This window comes from Podarcis bocagei (assembly GCF_964188305.1).
Source record: "Podarcis bocagei genome assembly, chromosome: 8".
In the NCBI taxonomy this organism is placed as follows: Eukaryota; Metazoa; Chordata; class Lepidosauria; order Squamata; family Lacertidae; genus Podarcis; species Podarcis bocagei.
Window position 1 is genome coordinate 4,795,607 of NC_138133.1, and position 23,605 is coordinate 4,819,211.

General features: G+C 45.6%; 1 protein-coding gene across 3 annotated transcripts in view; it reads left to right on the top strand.

Annotated features, from left to right (window-relative positions):
* CYSTM1 (cysteine rich transmembrane module containing 1) overlaps positions 1 to 23,605 on the top strand; it is a 37,248-nt gene that overhangs the window by 8,952 nt on the left and 4,691 nt on the right. For 2 of the 3 annotated variants that reach the window (XM_081206708.1, XM_081206709.1), the window contains exon 2: positions 6,655 to 6,908. In XM_081206708.1, coding sequence (XP_081062834.1) covers positions 6,674 to 6,908 — 235 coding nt within the window. In that variant the 5' untranslated portion in view covers positions 6,655 to 6,673. Of the gene's footprint in view, positions 1 to 5,181; positions 5,312 to 6,654; positions 6,909 to 23,605 lie in introns of those variants that run through there. The other variant, XM_081206710.1, reaches the window with a different exon arrangement.

Here is a 23,605-nt window from a genome sequence, read left to right on the forward strand (position 1 = left end):
CACCATTGCAGCCCCAGGCAACAGTGGGTGCGTGATTTTTGGGGGGGGGCAGGCTGTAGCCATGGACATGCTATGTGCTCTGATGGTGAATTTTGGCTGACCCAATGCAAAGATCCTGAGGATCCATGTGGACCCATACTTTTTAACCACGTTTTTGCACCATTGCAGCCCCAGGCAACAGTGGGTGCGTGATTTTTTTTGGGGGGGACAGGCTGTAGCCATGGACATGCTATGTGCTCTGATGGTGAATTTTGGCTGACCCAATGCAAAGATCCTGAGGATCCATGTGGATCCATGCTCTGTAACCACGTTTTTGCACCATTGCAGCCCCAGGCAACAGTGGGTGCGTGATTTTTTTTTTGGGGGGGGGACAGGCTGTAGCCATGGACATGCTATGTGCTCTGATGGTGAATTTTGGCTGACCCAATGCAAAGATCCTGAGGATCCATGTGGATCCATGCTTTGTAACCACGTTTTTGCACCATTGCAGCCCCAGGCAACAATGGGTGTGTGATTTTGGGGGGGCAGGCTGTAGCCATGGACATGCTGTGTGCTCTGATGGTGAATTTGGGGTGACCCAATGCAAAGATCCTGAGGATCCATGTGGATCCATGCTTTGTAACCACATTTTAAGTGGGGAGGGAAGGAAAAACACAGAAGGCTAAGAATGCAGGAGAGGGCTATAACGTGAGGAAAGGAAGGCAAAAGTTTCCCCCCACCCACCCACCCAAGCCAGCCAGCGTGCTCTCTCTCTCTCTCTCTCTCTCTCGCTCTCTCTCTCCCTCTCCCTCTCCCTCTCCCTCTCCCTCCTACCAGCATGACAGAAGAAAGCATTTTAACTGCATTAAGAACTATTTAGCAGCGAAACCTAAGCTTTGCCATCCCTTAAGAGGTACAGACACTGTAATCTTCCAGATCGCATGAATTTACAGGCAAAACACTGTTTAAGGATTTCATCCTTTTAAATGGAAGAAAGCATATTTGAATGCTGTGTGTCTCCAAAAACAAAAAGCAGGAAGTCAAATCAGAATTTTAAGCCGAACCTGTAATCTCTCTTCCCTTCACAAACATTGTTCCCTCCGGAGCAGGGAGAGGATAGAAGGAGGGACGCTCTGCTTTTCCTCTCTGCTTGCCTGGAGGGGAGGGGCTTTCCCTGCTCTTTGTTCCGTTTGAGCAAACACAGTAACGAAACAGAGAGGGTGGGCAGTAAGACCCTGAGGCAGAATGCAGGAATGCTGCCACTTCCTCTCTCACGGAGCTCCCTTCTCCCTGAAGCGCGGTTTGATTTTTGCCTGATTTTTCGGCTCCAGGGACCACACATTCGCTGCATAACATGCACAGACATTTCACCTTCCTTTTTAGGAGAAAAAATCTGCGTGTTATAGAGCGAAAAATACGGTACTCTGTTTCTTCCTGTGCCTTTTCCTGCAGCTTGATCCCTATAGCTGACCATTAATGTTTCTGGAAGAGGGCCAAAATCTGTTTTTGCCAGGAAATCATTATTGCTCTCAAACTACTTCCCATTTAGCCACTCCCTTATTCAATGAGGACCATTTTAAAAGCTTGACTAGAGGCTTCAAAAACTAAAAGCTGTATTCCTGGTCTTGTATCTGCCAGCAGTTCTCATGGTGTTGGACATATATTAGTAGCTGAAATTTCTGGAAGAAAATGTGCAATGCCTGAAGGACCGCCTACCTACCTGGACCTTGCGGTCATCTGAAGCCCTTCTTCCTGTGCCTCCTCCACGAGAGGCCCCGAGGGTGGCAACATGAGAACGGGCCTTTTCTGTGGTGGCTCCCCATGTGTAGAATAGTCTCCCTAGGGAGGTTGGCATGGCGAAAACATTCCTCTTCAACCAGGCCTTTGGCTGATTTGCAGTCTTTTAGATGTGTGGAGGAAGGTGGGGGTTATTGGTTGGTTTTGTTCTTGTTTTTATTATGTCTTTTGTGTTTTTATATTGTAGTTTTATGCTGTGAACTGCCCTGAAAGCTATGGATGATGGGTAGAATACAAAATAAATAAATAATAATGCTAATAATAGCTCAAGGGTGAGTTGAGAAATAAATTCCCTTGTTCACATCTCATGCCAGTTGTGACCTCACTAGAGAGCCCTCAGGCAAGAGAAGAGAAATCTCAGCTCATGAATATAGGAAGGTCTATCTATTGTCCATCTATCGTCCAAGCTGACTCCCCGTGGGGCTCCAGGGTTTCCGGCAGGGAGCTGTCTCGGCCCCACCTGGAGATGCTGGGAATTGACCATGCTCTTGTCCCCGAGCTACAGCCACCTGCTTCCAAGCTGACAAGAGATGGAACCAGGCAGCTTCTTGCCAAGATCTCCGTCTCCCTGTAACAGCCATGTAACATGGCCTGTGTAGCTTTCCTGCCCCAGCCAGTGAGGTAGAGTGGAGAAGTGGCCAAAATGTGCAACACACAACACCTTGGCACAGGTTTGCAGTCTTCCTAAACATGGATGGGAGAAGGGGAAAATGCCACACTGGGGTGAGCTCCTGTTGATGGTTAATCAGTCAGTCAACTTCAGTCTACTTGAACGCTCCCTGGCCTCTTGGCTACTGCAATTGTGATGTATTGGCTTGTTTTTAATAGCACGTTGAAATGTCTTGTATCGAATTGTTTCATTGTACATTGTCTTGGTATTGTTTTCATTAGGTGGTCTATCAATATTTTAAATAAATAGATAAATTTGATGCTGCAGCCCCATATAGAGTCTGTGACTAATGCTGCTCTTGGAAGTTCTTGTGAAATATTCCTGAAGAGTGTTCCTGTTTGAAAGGGGTCAGACTCAGTTATTATTTCTGTCGCTTTCAGCCAGGCTGCCTCTCTTGTCTATTCCTAATATTAATTTGTCACAGGGATCTCAGTACAAGTGGAGAGCAGCAGCATTCCTTTAATGTTGCACCCCTGTTTTGTTTTTGTGTAAGCCACAGCTCAGTTGGCCTGTCTGATTTGTGGGGGATCAGGCTGCTTTTACACTGCATTGGTGTTGGACGGATTAAAGTCTCTCTGCCTGGGAGGACTGAGCCAGAATTTATTTGTGGCTGAGTATGGCAATTGCTTCAGGTTCTGGGGCTTTCGAGAAAATCAGATTAGCAAAGTGTCACGAACACCAGCAGGAGGCATGTGGAAAAATCACCTCATACTGATGACTAGCTAAGCCAGGTTGACACGTAAATAAGCAGAGGAACCATGGATTGCACCTTGGGGGATGACACAAGCACATCCTCTCGAGATGTTGAACTGAAGAGTGTGTAAACAAAGCCACTGAGAAGGCCTCTTTTAGCACATAGAAGTGGGAGGCCAAAGCTCACTAGTGGAGAAGGCAGAAAAGAGGGGTTCTGGTGACTCTTAGACAGTGATGGGGAGGAGGCCCTGGAGAACCATTCTTCTGTCTCTGATATTCCACTTGCCCTGTACCCTCCTGCAACTTGTTCTTTCAGGAGGTTGACCATGCCTTAGAAGGGGCACTGGGCCAAGTGGCCTTTGAGACCCCTACAGTTATATCATGTCTAATAAGAAACACAGGACCTGGAAAGCTACCTGCTCCCTTTTTTTCAATGGCAGTTACTCTTCTGGGAAGGCTGAAATGGCTCAGCGTAGTCATGAAGCTGCCTTCTGCTAACTGTAGGGAGCCAGTCTCAGCGGCATGGGCTCCCGCTGTCCCTGTCGGCCGAGGGTGCCTGAAGACAGCGATTCCCTTAGGCTGTGTGGCCACTTTTGTGACATGCAGCAGGACAGACACGCCTGACTGCTTTGGATATAATCAGACTTAAAGATCACATAGTCACAAGAGTGACGTGGATACACAGGGCTGCAGGCTGGGTTACTAAAGGGATCTACTGCGTTCTGGGCTGGTGTGGGCCTGGTATCTGTTGTTCAGAAACTGAGAGCCAGCCTTGTCCTGCCCTGTCTGTCCTTGGATCATTAGCTCTCCTCAACAGCTGATTAGCATCTGGGATGGTAAACAGGTTTGTTGTGTTAAGGCTAATCAGGAACAAAACTGGTTCAAGGCAACTGTTTTATCTAGAGAGGTGAAAAAAGATCTAGAAAAAAACAGGGTTTAAAAAAAACACAGCAGCAACCGAGGGGTGCAGAATGGTTGGGGGGTGAAGATGCCCTCCTTACAGGGGTCTAGTGGCACATTTTCTAAGTGCAGGAGCACATTTTGACAGCCCTCATAGCTGGAATCCAAAATATGAAGGCAGATATGTTGATCCGCTATGTAGCTATATAATAAATACCCCCCCCCAAAAAAAACCACCAGCTTTACATAGCATAATTGCCTTTTGATCAGGGTCATCTGGTGGCAATAGAATAGTGAGTAGCAGAGGTGATCTAGTGGCCAGCCTTTGGGGATTTTGGGTGGGGAGATGGGGGGGGTCCCCATCCCTGATCAGACATGTGTTGTCCCTGCAGTCCTGCGCATACTGTTGTGGGAGGGGGCGCCACTGAACTTAGTGGTTCTTGTTTCTGACCCCATCACTTCAGCTTGTAAATATATCAGCCAGCTGAAATGCAGCCTTTATCTTTCAAAACCAGAAGTGCAAACAATCGGTCAAAGGTTTTATCTGCTAGCTTGAAGCAGCAACCCTGCCATCAGAGAAAAGCAGCTTCTGCTTAAACATTTTCCTCCTGTGCTCATTTGCCACACAGAGAAATACTAAAAACTGCTTGCCTGCTTTTGCCTTAAGAGCCTCTTGATCTTGAGGTTTGCATTGCATGCAGCACAAACAGTCACGCCCAGCCCTGGATCTCTTATCAAAGTCCAGTTCCAAATCCATGCAGCTCAGCTCAGTGTTTGCTCAAAAGCGATATCCACATAGTCCAGGCACACAGTGACCGCTTGCAGTGCTGCGTTAAGAAAGGACGCAGAGCCCTTGCAAGAGCAGGGAAGAAGCAGCTTTCCAGGAGGCCGCCTGGCCCCTGTGCATGATGCCATTCATCTTAGGGGAGTAGATCTGGCCGGCTAGATGGTGCCCTGGGGAGTTGCAGTCTGACAGGCATGAACTAGGACGTGCTGCACTCTCTTCTCTTCTCTATGACTTGACAGGCGAGAGGACGAGGGAGGGTCCTGGGCTGAGAATGACAGTCAACTGAAGGCTGGATTAAGTTATAATGCTTCCCATTTTGTAACTCAAGTTTTCTGAGCAGGCAGGAATATCCTAACTTTGCTGTAATGGAAAAATGCTGGTTCATATAACAAAAGAGATGGCTTATACAACCTTGGAACATAGTCCACCAGTGCTGCAGAATTTTGTTGCTTAGAGACAAGACACCGATTTCTGCTTGTTTTCTGGTAGGGATGCTGTCGTGTACAATTAGTTGAAAGCATTTTGTTTGTTTGTGGGCTGGTCATGTGGGGGTGGAGGCCTGGAATGTAAATAGTGCTTATTTGCTTACCTGCATTCCTGTGCATAAATATATTTAAAGCAATTCCCATTGATCAAAAAGCTGAGTTTAGTCCTAAGCAAACATGCGAAGGATCATGCCCAAGTGTTCAGAAATGTTCACAAGCAAGGGCTGTTAGCCACCAGGCAAAATAGTGTTTCTCCATGAGATGAAATGTAAATGCTTGTGCTGACAGTTTAGTTATTCATAATTTGCAAACTGAACATATTGCAGAGCTTGGAGGCTTTAAAATAGTATGCAGTCATCTTCACAGCTGTGTGGACAATCCTGGTAAGATTCAGGGTAGCATCTTCTAGATCAGGCATAGGCAAACTCTGCCCTCCAGATGTTTTGGGACAACAATTCCCATCATCCCTGACCACTGGTCCTGTTAGCTAGGGATGATGGGAGTTGTAGTCCCAAAACATCTCGAGGGCCTTTGCCTTTGCCTGTTCTGGATCCTTGCTGATCTCTGCATTCACTAGAAAAACATAAGAAGTATTTGACTTATTTATATTAGGGGGGGCATATCTTCCCATGTCCATGATGTGTATATGTATATTTGTATAAAGATGTGTACTTGTTGATTTAATTATGTGTAGCTTTGGGTTGCTGCTTTGAAATTGAACTGGAATATTTCCTGAAAGAGTACTAGCATTTAGATCTAATGGCTCCTGGAGTTGGGCATAGTTTGGGCTGTGTAAGTTTTGTGCTTTATCATAATACTCAAAATCATGTGCTTGACAAAACTTTAATTCTGTGACTTCTGTGTATCAGCAAAACAGCAGTATTTACTTTCTGCAGAGTCATGGAAGGGTTGCAGAATTCTGTAGAAAGCATTCATGCACTACATCTGATCACTGGACACATGAGTCCTTCTCAGTCATGGTCTGAATATTTTCTGAACCCTGTTTGTACAACCTTAGTGGGTAGGGAGTTGCTCTAATTTTAAAAGAAAAGCAGAGACCCTCGGCATGCCTTCTTCTGTGTGCATAACCCTGGGCATCAATCATGCATTGATGTTGTGTGTCTCTCTAGACATTTTCATGCCTAAGCCACAGCTCTGCTTGGGGAGAAGTACTGTGTAAAGCCTATGACTGACTAGACTGACTTAGAGACCCTTATGGTAGGAGATCAGTTTGTGAGGGACATCACGATTAAGTATTTTGTATACAAAGGTTGCTGTTGAAATGGCTGGTGGTAACGCATGTTCCTTGTGTACGTCAAAGTAAAATCTGTCTCTGTCCTTAGGAAACACTTGGCATTCTACATGAACTACGAAAACCCACCGCCATATCCTGGCCCGGGCCCAACTGCCCCATACCCACCTTACACCCATCAACCAGGTGGACCACCTGTTCCCGGTCCCTACCCTGGCTATGGACCAGAGCCCGCAGGGCCATATCCAGTAGGACAGCCAGGCTACCAAGGCTACCCAGCCTATGGATGGCAGAATGCTCCTCCACCTCCGGGACCAGTCTATGCAGATGGACCTAAGAATACAGGTAATATTGTCTGCTGTGCGCATGGAGCTGCGCTGCTTCATGGTTTTTCATGAAGGTTTCCCCCTTCTGTTACAAATCTGAAACAATGTGTATGTATGTTCCAGTCCTAGGGGGCTTGGTAACAACGTGAACTTGGGAGGAGGGTACTTATTAATATTCCATGTGCTCTGCTCCATCTTGTTTGTTCTTTTGAAAGAGGAAGAGATTTCTGTTATGGTTCTCCATATTGGAGGCCTTTGCCTGTAGTTGCATCTCTGGCTTTCTTGGTAAAATGTGTGACTTTCTGACCGTAGGAATTTGCTATCCTTCTGTAAATTAAGTTCCATCCCCTTTTTTCGACACCTATTTTAATGGTTGTTACCTGTCCTGGACTGGCAGGTACTGTCTTGAGATACTGTAGTATCTTCCTGTTTTCTTCAGGCCCTGTGGCAATAGTCACTGCAGAGAATGCCGAAGAGCAAAGGCATTGGCGTTTGCACAGTAGCGGCCTACTCCACGTTCCATGGGTGTTTTTGAGGATGGGCTGGGATTCTTTGCTTTAAAACAAACCCAAATTCAGTGGCTATTAAATTATAGAAGATAAGGCAGTTAAATATATGAAGGTTAGGCAACTTTTAAAATTAGTTCATGTGACTTACAAATGCTACACAAGTCTTTCCTGAAACAATGGAGGCTGCGTAATATTGGGACTTCCAGGGTTGTGTCATCCCTCAGCTGAGGGTGTTTTGCATATAGAAGGAAATAGTCACTCTCCTGTGTGAAATCCCAGGTAGCCATTACTGTCACTTCATGTGTCAGGCTTGAAGAAAAGGCTCTTCCCTTCTCGGGGGGGGGGGCGTTCCTTGGGGCTCCTTCCTAGGCCTGTTTTCCACATTGTCTCTTCTCTGATGAGCTGAGGACGCCCAGTGCTACCTCTCTAACCCAGACTCCTGCTGTTCCTCTCTCATCATGCGTTACCTTGACTTCTGCAACCTTCTCCGCTGGCTTCCTGTGGCTTCCCCACCTAGATCTTTTCAGACCTATCTCAAACTCTGCTGGCAAAGCTGTTGACTTTTTCTGGACTCTGTCTCCATGGAACCCTTTCATTCACATCCAGCATAAACTTCTTGTCCTCTGAACATGGCCCTGCCTTTCCCCACTCTTTTCTGTCTTCTGAATGTGTCCTGCTCTTCCAGACATCTCTCAGAGTTATTTCCCTGAGCAAAAGTGTGATTCTTTCTTCCATCTTTAAAAAGCTCTTTTAACTCACCTTCTCAAGAACACAGCACACCTTTAAAGCACATCCTTTCCCTCAAGGAATTCTGGGCACTGTCGTTGGTTAGCGGTTGCTTGGAATTGTAACTGCAGGGGCAAACTGTGTGTGCACAGGCTTTTTATCACTTAATCATCAGAGAATGTGTAATTGCATTTGCTTGCATGTGCAAACTGCCCTTTTTTATCCCTTCTCCTCCCTCTGTCTTTCCTGCTGTCAAAAGGCAGGTTGTCAACACCTGGGAGAGCAACATGCTTGTTTGTATCACATCCTTTCCCCCACTGCTATGTTTCTGTCACTGTTGTGTATGTTGATGGCATTGCATCAATCTTCCCTACAAATTTTGTGGGGGGGGGGAGAGGTGGCTGCTGGCACGACAAAGTGCCTGAACTTGGGCAGTGCATCAAAAAAATGCCCAGGCACTGTGTGGAATGCAAAAATGTGCATTTTCTTTTCATTGGGTGGCTGCCTGCTCTGCTTGTCATCTTCCAGCCCCACTTTCTTCCCCCATACTGCGCATTCTGTCTGTAGGTCTGGACTCTTGAGTTCTCCCTTCTCTGCAGCTGAATGTTTACCTGAGACAGTCCTGTCCTTAAGGTTCCACTGTAAAAATCTGCCAGGCTCTCTTTACTTCCCTTCCATTCTATAAAGAGCAACGTGCTCTTCAAAGTTCCCAGAATGAAAGCCACTTTATTCCTGCAGCTGCACCACCACCACCCCCCCGGGTAACTAGGCAAGGAGAAAGGTTCAGGAGAAGAGTGTAGAGAACCCAGAGGAGGCTACTGTCTAAATACCAGTTGCAGCATCAAGTCTTGGCCTGCATGTGTGAAAAAAGCAGAGTCAGCCAGCGCACAGAGCCATAGACTGTGCGCACACTGAAGTGTTAATGTGCATATGGCTTGCACAGTTCCAGTGTTTCCAGTGGGGTGTGTGTGTGTGTGTGTGTTGTATGTTCATCCACACATGAGGGCTATCAATCGAAAACTCTCAGTGTTTCCCATCCACACTAGTGGGCAATTATTGATGGGATGTATTAATATTGTGTATTGCTGTTCCCTCACCTCAATTACTACCTCCACACCCTCCCTGTGTTCCAGATGCCTGAGGTCCATCTGCCAGCTGTGGCCCAATGGCAGTATCTGCAGTTGTCCAATGTCTTTATAAATAACTTGGATGTAGAAATTGGGGATATGCTCATCAGATTTGCAGATGACACTAAACTGGGAGAGGTAGCCAAAATCGGCAAATATTCAAGATGACCGTAACTGATTGGCGAACTGGGCCCAAACTAACAGAATGAATTTCAGTAGGGACAAATGTAAGATTCTACACTTAGGCAGGAAGGACCAACTGCACAAATATAAGATGGGGGACACCTGGCTTACGAGTAGTACACATGAAAAGAATCTAGGGGTTTTGGTGGAACACAAGCTTAACATGAGTGAACGATGTGATGCAGCAGCAAAAAAAGGCTAATGCTATTCTAGGCAGCATCAAGTATAGTATCCAGATCAAGGGAAGTAATGATACCACTCTATTCCATCTTCCATTCACAAGTGGTGCTGCCAGTGTATTTATTGGCCACCCATAGCCCAGTAGGAAGAGTTCAGTTGGGGCAGAGCCAGTGAGGAGCCCATTTGAGCTCCTGGGACCCTTGGCTGGGGCCCAGCCTGGATAACCGCTTGCACAGGACCTGACAGAATGGACTCCTTTTCCTTTCTATATCTATGTGGCATTAAGTGAAGGATTCCAGTATTTCAGGAATTATTAATTACAAAATTATACGTGTAATGCTAGCTATTACAGCAACACATTCCGAAGCCTCTCTGTTCCACATGTCCTTAAAGCTCATTTTCATTTTATTGCAGTCTCAGGTTATAAACTGACTGCAAGGAAACGAGAGGTTCAATAATTCATAGGAAGATAATCTTCCTGCAGTGACAAAGAAGGGGTGGAGTTGGGGCGAAGTTTGCAAATATATTGGCACAACAGTTTCTCGTAGTAGAAAGTCATATAAGATGTTAGAGCAACTTTTTAAATTTAGAAAACCGTTCAGGATTGGGGCTAGTTAAAGGTGTTGTGCTTAAGGATGAATAGTCATGCTTAAAATGCTTTTGTATTGCTTAACAGGTTTGGTATCTTTTGGATCGCCCTATTTTATTCTGTGTTTTAATCAATGAGAATAGATTGATGTGGCAGAAATATGATCAGGTAGAAGAGAATAGGTGTCCCATTTACACTTTTGATTGTCTGCTGGCAGTGTCATGGTTTTGCTTGGTAGTAATCCTAATTTCATTAACTTTACTCTATGATTGTCATGTCTTTGTCATTTTAGCAGCCTTGGAATAGAAAAGCAGCACAGAAGTAATTTGAAATGTACAGACCTTGTGATTCACGAGGTATCAGAGGCCTTTATTTGACACCCCATGAGTCACAAAAGGGATGCACGTTAATTCATGAAAGGTTTTGGAAATTTGCAAAGTAAATTTAAATCAGTTGAAAACATCCCCTCCCCCCGAAATCCTATATATCTCTTACTTTTTGAATTTATGCAGCAACTAATTAGGGAAGTAATGAACTCTCCTACGTTAATTTTTTTTGGGGGGGAGTTATGTAAAATAGCTGAAATTCTAGTTATTAAATGTATATTGAGGTAAGAGAAAAATGGACAACAAATATAGTATAAAATTCTATTGAACACTGAGTTTATTTACTATGATGTAAGTTATTTTAAAGTGCTTCTGTATTAAAAAAAATTTAAATATGCATACAAGCAGTCAGTGAAGATACAGTGGTGCCTCGCAAGACGAAAAGAATCCGTTCTGTGATTCTCTTCGTCTAGCGGTTTTTTCGTCTTGCGACGCAAGCCCATTGAAGGATTAGCGCTATTAGCGGCTTTTAGCGGCTTATCTGCTGATCGGATCAGCTGATAAGCGGCTTAGCAGCTTAGAAAAAGGGGGGGAACCAGCAGGAACTCGCAAGACATTGTCATCTTGCAAAGCAAGCCCATAGGAAATTCGTTTTGTGAAGCACCTCCAAAACGGAAAACTCTTTCGTCTAGCGAGTTTTCCGTCTTGCGAGGCATTCGTCTTGCGGGGCACCACTGTATTTAGTAAAGGGAATGTTGCCTTGGCATTGTATAATCCAGTGGCTGCCAAATTGGTTCTCACTGGTCCCAGGGCACCCAGGATTTCCTTCTCTAATGCCCTGAGCAAAGATCCTGGACTCTGAACTCCCAGCCCTCCTAAGGAGAAATGGATGAAGCAAAATGAACAGGTACCAGGCCTTCTAAGTGATTTCTGTGAAGTGAGTCAGCCTAAGTGAGTTAGCCAGTGAATGATTGATAAGCCAGTTGTTTGAACACCAGGCCAAAGGAATCCCTGGGGTGGGCTCTGTTTTGCCCTCTCCTTTAGCGTAATTTTCCTGCTTCTGCCTTACTTCTCTGTAGCTTGCCTTTCCTTTTTTCCTGTTAACCAGGATGCTTCTTTCCTGTGGTGGGTTCATTTGAAAATAGGTACTCTCTAGATATTTTCTGTAAATACTACTGCACAATAAGTCTTGGTGAATTTTAAATAATTCCCCCAACCTCCAAAAAGGCAAATATGAAAATTTTGCAGAGAAACTTAAGGACTCATTGAGAATTTACATGGCATACTTATCAACTCAGAATTAAGTCTTTTTGTATTTAATGGGCATTTAAAGGGTACAGGATGACAGCCTAGGGTTTGATTTAGGATTGGTGCTGTGGGAAAACAGAGTTCCTGGATGTGGAAGACATAAATTCAACAGGTCAATTATTTCATTGTATGGGAATACAATTATGGGGAAAGCTTGTAATTACAATGATCCTTGCATTCCAGATGGGAACAGGCCACATCACGTTTTTTATCCAGCCTTGGAAGAGTTAGTTTAATTAGGCACGTGGGCTGTGGTTTTTTTAAAACAACAACAACATGTGCATCTCTTCTTAGAAAGGAAAAGGTTCTGGCTGTCTGCTGGCTTCATGCAGGTTGCATTTTAAGTGACATTTGTGTGGTCAAACGGGCACAGAAAAATTAAGACACCTGGGATTGCCGTCTCTCCTCCCCTGCCCCTTCAACCTCCTGTATTTTTCATTTTCATGAAACAGAAACTTAATCTGTATAACATTTTAACTGGCTCCAACCAGATTATGCAATAAAGGAATTATGCAATCCTGGATTGATCTCAAGCTTAAAGGAAAACAATTGCTGGCAATTCCGGACTCCTAGTTCTCTACTCTGCCTTTTCCAACAAGAAACGGAGACCAATCAGTGTGAGAAACTGGGAGAGAAAAGCTCTTTGCCACATGGCTCCTGGAACCCGGGTTACAGGGGCAAAACCAGAATGGCTAGTTGCCTCTCTTCCCACCCCACCCCCATGCAGTTGCACTTTCTATTTATTTTTTCAAAATACATGAACTAATGCACAATTCACATCAGTGGCACCTTGATAATATCACATTTTTAATAGCAATTCATAATTGGACACCACAAACATAAATGTGGCACAGCCCTGCAGTTGTCACCAAAGCTAGACATCACTTGAATAATAAATATTAACAGATACCAGAATGTGTGTGTATAAACATATGTGTAATGTAAAGTATTGTGCTAGATTTACACTCTCCCTGAAAGAACAAGTTCAGAGCTGCTCGTTTCCTGGATCTGTTTCTGTGCTGGAGGCACAGGTTGGTTTTTGCCACTTTAGGCCAAGACAATCTAGCACTGGACAACTTACAGATGTAGGGGTAGTTTACTATTGTTGACTTTTTTCTTGTAGAATCTTGCACAAAATAACTTGTAAGGTTGCTCTGTCAACATTCACACTGTGTTTGTAAGTTTTCTATCTCGCTAAGCCAAATAAGATGCTTTTATAATTGAGAAGTACCTCCATTCTTGTCGTATATTTGGTTTTTCCTTCTAATAACGTGCATGCCATTTTGTCTTAACGAGTCAGCCAGCTGAAATAACCAGTCATTACAAAACTAGAAATAACCAAGTTGACATGGGTGATCCCCAGCACATTTCATGCGATAAAATGTTTGATCTGTTAGGCTGCTAGAGGAAACAGAAATCTTATACAGTATAGGCAGCAGTCATTTTAGGTGCGTCAGATATGTGCACGAGCAGGCACAAGGGCATTGCGCCAAACCGGGAAGTGACCCCAAAATGTCATAAAAGGGGTGGGGGGGAACGGGGTGCTTGCAAGCTTTTCAATAATGTTTCAGGTATACATGATTTCACTTAAATGTGCAGTGCCTTGGAACATATCCCCTGTGTAAATTGGAACATATTTATCTTTATTAACCAGTAAATAACAGGTTTTCTTGCTATAGTTCAAAAAGGAAACTGTCTAAAAAACCTTTCAAAAACCTGTTCCTAGGGGAATTATACATTCCAGGGGGAATATGAACTCTAGCTACAAATGCATAAATTCATTGTATTTCCCCTCCAAATATATTTGCCTCATTCAGCCACATTTTCTCTTAAACTATGCTTAAATATTGAACATGCCTCTCCGCTGCTCTCTGCGTGCCCTTTTGGTTTCTCACCCTCCTGGTGCAGCTGAAGGAAGCTGTAGTAGGTCTTGCCATCCATCCATAGACCTGAGTCAGCCAGAAGTAAAACGAGAACAAACCTTTGCAAGTGGCAGAAGCCGCATGACCTGGGCAAGGCATGGTCACGATTAAGCCATGGTTTAAGACAAACCAAGTTGTGCTGTGTGAACCAGTCCACTGTGGGCATAGCATGGGAGCTCAAAGCTGTGGATGCTTTCCTTTTGGCACCAATAGATAATTCAGAAAAGTAATCTGGAAGACCATGATCAGATTCAGTAGAAAAAAGAAATGGTGGAGATGATATAGTTTGAAGATAACATCTAGTTAACAGAAGATTCCCCCCCCCCTTTTAATACCCATTTGTAGCTATAGGGGTAACAACCCTAAGAACATCTGAAATCAGGACATACATGTAAGGAAGGGTTTCACCCCAACTTTATAAATTAGCCCCAAATATCATTTGGGGGGCAACTCTGTGTGCCATATGCTCCAAATCCCTTGCTCTTCCTTTCTGAAGGTAAAGGGACCCCTGACCATTAGGTCCAGTCATGGCCGACTCTGGGGTTGCAACGCTCATCTCGCTTTACTGGCCAAGGGAGCCAGTGTACAGCTTCTGGGTCATGTGGCCAGCATGACTAAGCCGCTTCTGGCGAACCAGAGCAGCGCATGGAATTGTTTTACCTTCCCGCCGGAGCGGTACCTATTGATCTACTTGCACTTTGACGTGCTTTCAAACTGCTAGGTTGGCAGGAGCAGGGACCGAGCAACGGGAGCTCACCCCGTCGCGGGGATTCGAACCACTGACCTTCTGATTGGCAAGCCCTAGGCACTGTGGTTTAATGGCGCTCTTCCTTTCTTCCTTTATATTTAAAGTGAACCTGAGCAGCCCCCACTTCCCGTTAGAGTACTGTCCTCTGTAAAATAGGGCACACGGCCCACTTTGCTGCAATTTCAACCAGTACAGAAGCAAGGCAGTTTGCACCCTGGGCAGTACTGGAGAAAACACAGCTTCACATCTCCCACATGGTGGGTTCAAGAGTGACCCAAGAATGGAATTGTGCATTCATAAAGAAAATCCATGGAGTGAGAGTGTGCCTGTTAAACAGGTGTTTGTTGATAGAGGAGACACTAATCTGCCCCCCCCCCGCTTACATTATTATTTTCTGGTAGCTAAGGGGGATCTTTGACTCCCCATTGAGCACATTGCCTTGCCTTGCTTGGAAGGAGGAGCTTGGTGAGTAAAAAGGCTTAGTAATCTGAGTGTTCCTTCCCAAGAGCTTTCCCCTGTAGGTCAACAAAGCAGATGTTCAGTGCCAGTCCTATAATTAGGCTGGGCCATAAAGTTGGGAAATAACTTATTTTTTATTTTATTCGGACAAATGGCTATTTCCTGTTTTAGGTAAGTCGCTGGTTTTGTTCCAAGAGCTTCTTTTCTTGCTACTTGCATTGGATAAACTGATCCAGCTTCCCAGGTGCATCTAACTTTTCACAGTACAAGGGAACATTTCTAAAACTCAATTTTCTTAGGTTAATCATTAGCTAATCATCCAGTATGGGCAGAAACCAAATGTGTGTACCCAAGATAAAGGTCTCTGCAGTAAGACAAAGGTAATGCAGTTTTTTAAATAAAAAAAAACACACCCGTGAATATTGTTTACATTGTGTGGACTGGTACCTGGTGTCTGTCTCAACACCCAGAGATGATTAAGCATAGCGCTCTTTTCTCTGCAGCTGATTAGATAATGAACTTGCAAGGTGGTGGGAGTGGCAGTGGTTCGGATTCAGAAGTGTTTTTTCTGCCTTTAGGACTCCAGGTAGGAAGTTTTTAACTATATCCGCTGCCATAAGTGGCTCGGCGAGTTTCTAGGAAGAATCTGCTTTATCGGTTTTAGAAAAGTAACTGATTCTAGAGTGGTAGTTCTGAGCTTTGGGCATGGCTACAAAGGGCTGCATGGCTTACAAATTTTAGTTTTCAGGATTCTCACAGGTGGGGCGAGATCCTTCTGATATGCAGAGGTGAGTGCCGTCCACTTTCATGGAGGTTAGTGTTCTTGCCTTGGGCCTGGTCCAAAACGTGAACAAATACGTTACTTTTATAATTAAAAATATTCATGAGTATTTCTTGACTGCCTCATCCTGAATTCTCTAGATAATATACAATCTCAATAAAACAAAGTTTAAAACATAACCATAATGTTATCAAAATCCATATTAAATCCAAAGTAGCACAGAAGAATTAAACAATTGCCAACACAAAGATCGCTTAACACATTTGATGTAGAAACTGCCTCAAATTAAAACCCAGCCTAAGGTACACAAGAAGCTGGCACAAAGCAAGCCGGTGTAACGTTACACCAGATCTGAACTCTGTTCATCCCCAGGGCTACTACTCTGATCTTGCTATAAGATTGCTCCCCCAAAATACTAACATCAATCATATTAAGACAATAAATACTAAGGAGTCTTCAGTTGGTATTAAAATGATGTTAAGAGCAATTAAAAGCAAGGTTGTGAGCTGAAATTCACAGTCTTGCAAGATTCTGTGCATAATCAGTGAAGTTATTATAACTGTTGCATCTTGTGTTAGTAGCTTCACATCAGCAGCACAAACTTCAGCCAAATGAAGAAGGACACTGACAAACTGGAACGTGTCCAGAGGAGGGCAACCAAAATGGTCAAAGGCCTGGAAACGATGCCTTATGAGGAACGGTTAAGGGAGCTGGGCATGTTTAGCCTGGAGAAGAGGAGGTTAAGGGGTGATATGATAGCCATGTTCAAATATATAAAAGGATGTCACATAGAGGAGGGAGAAAGGTTGTTTTCTGCTGCTCCAGAGAAGCGGACACGGAGCAATGGATCCAAACTACAAGAAAGAAGATTCCACCTAAACATTAGGAAGAACTTCCTGACAGTAAGAGCTGTTCGACAGTGGAATTTGCTGCCAAGGAGTGTGGTGGAGTCTCCTTCGTTGGAGGTCTTTAAGCAGAGGCTTGACAACCATATGTCAGGAGTGCTCTGATAGTGTTTTCTGCTTGGCAGGGGGTTGGACTCAATGGCCCTTGTGGTCTCTTCCAACTCTATGATTCTATGATTCTAAGAGCTTTTGTTCCTCAGCCCTTTTCCAACTTTTTCCACATTTCTGCCAGGAGTGGAGTGACACCAGCTGACAAAAAGCCTCCTCCTTTGTGTTTGGTCTATAGTTAAAGAGATCCCTTTCCCAGTTCTGTCTGTTGCCTGGGGTCTCCTTTGCGTAGGGAGAGTGTTGCAATAGGTTCCTGCACCTTATTTGTCCTGCTACAGATGCTGCCCCATACGCCTGCTCTCTCTCCTAGCTGGGCTACTTGCAGCTTCTGGGCTTTGTCTCCACATAAGGAAAATATGTAGAACCCAAATAGCTTAAGGGAGGAGCAGACCCCAGGGGTGCCTTGTGTGCTGGGCCAAGGGTGGGTGGTGGAGGCGGTGGCAGCAGACTCTGCATCTTCAGACATGCACCTGCTGCAACAACATCCAAAGTGTGTTTGGGGGGGGGGCTGCAATTTGCCCCAAGTAGAAGGGTGCTGAACCCTCTTGGCACGCTGCTTTCCCTTCTGCAGCTCTCCTTCCTTCCAGGCTGGCACACTGTGGGGACCTAGCTGGGAGTGGGCAGGAGGGGAGAAGGATGGACTACAGGCTAATGTGAGAAGTTTCAGGCTCCCCCCCCCCACTGGGGCAGTCAGTAGGCATTGTGCACATCTCTGCCTTCTGGTAGACGTGGTGGGGGCAGATGTGCATCTTGCTGACACAAGTGTCTCACTGCTGCATGTACCGTATTTTCCGCTCTATAAGACGCAGCAGACCACAAGACGCACCTAGTTTTTGGAGGAGGAAAACAAGAAAAAAGATATTCTGAATCTCAGAAGCCAGAACAGCAAGAGGGATCGCTGCGTAGTGAAAGCAGCAATCCCTCTTGCTGTTCTGGCTTCTGGGATAGCTGTGCAGCCTGCATTCGCTCCATAAGACGCACACACATTTCCCCTTACTTTTTAGGAGGGAAAAAGTGAGTCTTATAGAGCAAAAAATATGGTATTTTGGGAGTGGGGGCTTAAGGGGCTTTCACCACGTTCCCTAGGAAAGTCATCCGTACAGAGAAAGGCACATAGCAGTGTTATAGGTGGACAATATGCTGGTGAGATATAAAAAGGTAAGCTGTAATAATCCTATTCCGTAGCCTGAAACCCTGGCCCTGTGATGGAGTAGGGAGTCTGGCTGCAAAGGTTAGGGGCATACTGTAAGGGAGGGAAAGCCTATACAGTCCAAGAAAATTCTGGAGGAGTTACACTTTTCAGAATTGGAATTCTCAAAACAGCTAGCATGTTTTCAAAGCTAAGCAGAGTCTGCTATGGTTTCAAATTGGATGGGGGACCATGTGTTGAGATTCTTGCATTGCAGGGAGTTGAACTAGATGACCCTTGTGAAACCTTCCAACTCTGCAATTAAATGATTCCATTAAAACCCTTGTTGATTGACACAGAACAATGAAAATACCTCCTTGCTGAATCCTCTTCCTGGCTAGTGGCCCATCTGCCTGCATGGGACTGGGAGGGATCCAGAGCCCGGGTACCCTGACATGACCCAGATTTGATTTCTTGAGAGGCCTTGGCTGAGTTGCCACCTTGCTTCCTTCTCTTACAGCCAGTCAAAAGGCATAAAGTGAAGTTCTATTGCTGTCAGCCTCCCAAAATGATCTTTGCCTCGGTTACCTCTGCCTGCCAACCTACCCCTTCTCTTTCCAGGGTCTGTTTCCCTGTAGCCCAGATTAAGCAGTCTTGAAGATTACAACTGCCTGGCCCAATAGGTGGGGTGTTGTGTTGAAAGATCTTTAGTCTATTCCATAGTTTAAAAGGGGGTGGGGACCAGGTAGGGGCTTGACACTGGGCAAGAACCTTTGCAGATGGACCAGAGGGACAATGCGGATGGTGGCAGTTGGAGAATATGGTTGGAACGATCTATGCAATATATATTTTTGACCTATGCAAAGCAGCAGCTCTCCTTCTCCAAATGTCCTCAAGTTGTTTTGGAGCATGCGAGCGGAGCTCTTGTTACAGTGGCTGTTGGCACAGGATCACGTTTCGCTTGCCTCCAGCTTCAGGGGCTGAGCCACACACACTGCCTTTTTATTTCAGGGGTGCAGCAAGTGTAAAGTTTTTGACAGGGCTTTGGAGCAGAATTAGCTGCAGGCCTTGCAAGTTTTATCAGCAACTTTTGGCCAGTCTTGCTCTTGTGCATTTTAACAACTTATTAGTTCACTTGTTGGCTTCTGCTACTATTTTAATATATTGGTGTGGTGAGATGGTTTGGAACAGGTGTGTCATGGTCACACATTTTAACTCTGGATGTTTATATTAGTGCAATTGGTGCAATTGTTTTAGAGTCCATGTTAGTAATGAGCATTTGTGTTTCTTTTTGCAATCGTTTTTATGCTTGTAAACAGCTTAGAATCCACTTTGGCAATTAAACAGTATATAAACTGATAACAATTGGGAAGGGCGGAGAAGAAGGCACCTGAATAAGTGATTTAGGTGGGGGGAGAGGTCAAAATAGGGCAAGAGCAGGTGTTGAGCTACCAGGTGAAGGAAAGGGCAGATCAGACACTTGATGCCTGTTCTGTCTTCTGGACTTGCCCTCAGCCACAGTATCCCGGAGTTCTACCAGCTTCTAAGGTCAGCTGGTGGTGCGATTAAATGCCAGGTCATTCCATAATGAGATCTTGCTCGCACATACTTTAATCCAAGACCACCCCATCCCACCAGGTGTAACCAGCTTGCGTTACTGAGACCTGGGCACGTGGGCTGGGACATGTGGGTCGCTCTTTCTGGCTCAGCAAAAGCAAAGGGCCAAGTGGTGCTGGTGGTCATCCAGAGGGAGCTCATCTTTGCTCTCCAGCATCCCTTGTCTACTTTGGCACCTGCCTACCTTGTGATGGATACTTGTGGCGGATCATGGGTTCCGATGGTGAACTTTCCTCCCCTGCTACTGAGCGGGTTTCCTCCCTTACCTGACTGGGATAGTCCCAGAATTTATGTTGAGGATTTTAGTAGTAAAGGCTCTGGGAAGCCTCAACATTCCTGTCTCAACCGGAGGGTATCAATACTTCAGAGTTGTCATGGCAACTGTAGGTGCTCAACATTGTCTCTAAACCATTGGAGTGAGGTGGTCCAAAGATTTGAGCTATGAGAGTCAGTATGCCAGTGACACCCAGGTTTATCTCTAGTGAGTGGGGGGTCGGCAAGGTAAGAATAAGGAGAAGGAATGCATAGAAGGGAGAAACTGCTCTGGGGGGCAGCCTCTCAAAATGATTTTTTGTGGGTCTTCCATTTTTGTTTCATATTTAAGATGCAATTTCTTAAACGTTCACTCAGATTAAGAAAAACTGTTCCCTCTCAGGAACCTCTAACCGATGATTACTGTATGTTTCTCCAGCCCCACCTCATCTTGCAAATAGCGAGTTTGGGAGTGCTGACGTGCACCCTGAGGAATTTTGAAGTACAGTGGTACCTCAGGTTACAGACGCTTCAGGTTACAGACTCCACTAACCCAGAAATATTACCTCGGGTTAAGAACTTTGCTTCAGGATGAGAACAGAAATTGCGTGGGGGCAGCGGGAGGCCCCATTATCTAAAGTGGTGCTTCAGGTTAAGAACAGTTTCAGGTTAAGAACGGACCTCCGGAACGAATTAAGTACTTAACCCGAGGTACCACTGTAAACAAAAAAGTCTGGAAATCTTGAGTTCCCACCGCCTTCTGTCACTCGGCCCACATGCTTTGGTTGCCATCATGGCCAGTGGCTGCAGATGAACGGAAGTTTTGCACAGCAGCCTTGAGGGGGCCCAAGGCTCTCCCCCTCCCCCAGTAACCCCTGGGCTCCTGGAATCCTTTCAGATTTTCTGCCTGCTTTACAGGAGTGAAACATTTGTTTGCATCTGGTTCCACGTCACTTAAAGTGGCAGCTTGCATAGTCTCTGAGCCCAGAGTGATATCGTTTCGACAGAGCACTTGGGCGGAGAGAGAAGAGAGCAGGAGCTCCCCTTCGTCCCCAGTGTGTGATCTTGCAAAACGCTCCCATTGGAAACAGAGCCGGCTATCAGCTTGTGTCCTGCAATGAAGTTTTACTGCCTGTTGTATCTAGGAATCCTTCAGCCTCCCAGCCTCAGATCAAAGATCTCTCTAAGCTGTTATTGTCTTTGTGCAATGTTTGAATCTCCTGACTGCCTTCCCACCCCCTGCTGACTTTACAAAGATCAAAATGCTGTAGACCCACCCAACATACTTTTTTCCAATCCGGAATGCTCCCTTACTTATTTCTAAATGGAGTCGCATCTAATTGTGGAACTAGTTAGTCACACTTTGAGGCTATCTTTATCTTCTTTCTCCCCTAAGAGCCAAGAGGCGGCCAGCGTGTCCAGGATGCCTATTCTTCCTCTGGTCAGAGAGGCACTTAAATGAGCTCCAGCCCAAGTGCTGCTCTAGAATTGCAATTTTTATTTCCCACCCTCTTTTCTTTGCCCAAGTGCAAGCACTGAGAAGCCCAGGACTGTGCGTCTTCCCCGCATTCGTGCTTCTCCCCACATTCATAGCTGTGTTGCCCCCAGTCTCCTCATTCAGCTTGTGTGTTGTCACACACACACCATAGTGAGCAGTTGTGCCATATGGGGTGGGGATTTTACCATAGGAAGTTGGAAAGGGGTGGCCCCCTTCATCTTTAGGGAGAAAACAGCTGTTCCGTAAATGTATTTCCATATCTCAAAACTTGCTTCTGCTGGCAGTTTTTCCAAACTCAGTTGTTCCAAATTGGAGATGATTTTATTTAATAAATATTAATGTCCCACAATGTCCAGGGCAGCGTCCAAAATTGTTTGAAGTGTGCAAAACCACTCGGGGGACAATTATGAGGCCCTTTTTGCTGTGGCGAGTGAATGAGGTGCTAACAAGGCTTTCAAGTTTTACCTTTGTTAAGGGATTAGCCTTCAAAGTTATTAAGATAAGAGGAAGCCAAGCAGTCACTGAGAATGTTTGCTCAGTTACCTTATCTATGCTAATCAATTGGCGCAAGCCAAGAGCCCAGTTTAAAATCAAGGCTGAGGGGATGGAGTTTGGTTGTCTTTGCAGCCCTTGCAGTTCCTGAGAGACCTTATGAAAGCTTTTCTTCAATTCCAGCTGTGAGGAACTACAGTGGTGCCCCACAAGACGAATGCCTCGCAAGACGGAAAACTCGCTAGACGAAAGAGTTTTCCGTTTTGGAGGTGCTTCGCAAAACGAATTTCCTATGGGCTTGCTTCGCAAGACGACAATGTATTGCGAGTTCCTGCTGGTTTTTTTCCCTTTCCCCCCCTTTTTCTAAGCCGCTAAGCCGCTTATCAGCTGATCCGATCAGCAGATAAGCCGCTAATAGCGCTAATCCGCTAATCCGTCAATGGGCTTGCTTTGCAAGACGAAAAAACTGCTAGACGAAGAGAATCACAGAACGGATTCTTTTCGTCTTGCGAGGCACCACTGTAAATAGCAAAGATGGTCAAAGCAGGAGGATCCAGCAGGGGGGGGTCTGTGGGCTGCAGTATTCAAGAAGCAGCATTTTAAAGCCTTAAAAAAATATGTTTGTGTCCTACCTTGTTAACAAAAACACGAACATTTGTTTGTGTATTAAATTTCTTTAATAATTGACTATATTAAATCTATTAATTGTGTATTTAATCATATATATTTAATTAAATATATTGATTGCGGATATTAAATAATAAGAAACATATTGCGAACACTTTTAATTTACGATATGGAAATTTGATCCAGCAGTTTAAATGGTACTTCTTTGCGAGATGATTTGCATTTCTAATGTGAAACTCCTCAGCTAAGATTGTCAAAGCTTGCTGAAAAAGAGGCATTTTACCTAGTTGTGGGGAGTGGGGGCCGCCAAGTCTCCCTTGACTTATTAGAGTATGATAGTCTGAGTGTGACCACAGATAAAGTCCTGCCCCAGAGACTTCCTTGCAGGTCCCAATGAACTGGCAAACTCAGTTGGGGGTAGCAGAGCTGTAGCTATGGGGGGAATAGCCAGTTTTTTTGTCCCGGGGGAAGCCTCCAGTGGGGCACCATGGAAGCTCCCAGCCTGTGTGTGCCTGTGCAAATGCATGGGGGGGTGCCAAACTGGGTCTTGAACCCGGGTGAAATAAAGCCTAGTAGACAGAGAGGGAGATGCACCCACGCAGGCCTCAAACACCTGTGCCCACCCCTGTGCCATTGGGCCTCTGGCAGGAGGGAGGGGAGAGAGGCATGTTGGGATGGACTGGGGAAAGCTTTGAATCCCGTCCTCTTGTTCCATGACACTCCCTCAGGTTGGGGGGGGGGGAGAGCACACCAGTCTATGTGGAAGATGCGGCCCCATACCTCCTGCCCAGTTGGCACCAGCCTGGCTGCGTGTTGTGCAGCGGAGCTCCTCTACCTTGAGTTCTCCCTCCCCTGCCCCTTTGCCTTTCCTTGCCCAATGTAGTTCTGAAAGGCCTAGGAGCAGGGGGCCGGTGCACTGTCCCTCAGAACTTGTGGGGGGCCGGATTATATTTTGAAAAATATAAATACCCTGCAAGCCATTCCCGCAGCTGCCTCCGGACCTGGAGGAGGAACGCACTTTGCACGCGCTCAGGAGCATGTCTCGGCACCACCGTTGTTGACAAGCAGCAGCCGCTCCGTCGTCCGAGGCCAGGTTGGCAGGCAGGCCACGCATGTGGAGTGCCGGGCAGGTGGTGGGCAACTCACCCTCCAGCACCAAGCCAGGCGCAGGGCCAGGAGGCGTGCCAAGCTCCGGCTGAAGACCCACGATGCCCATGGCGCGGACCAGGC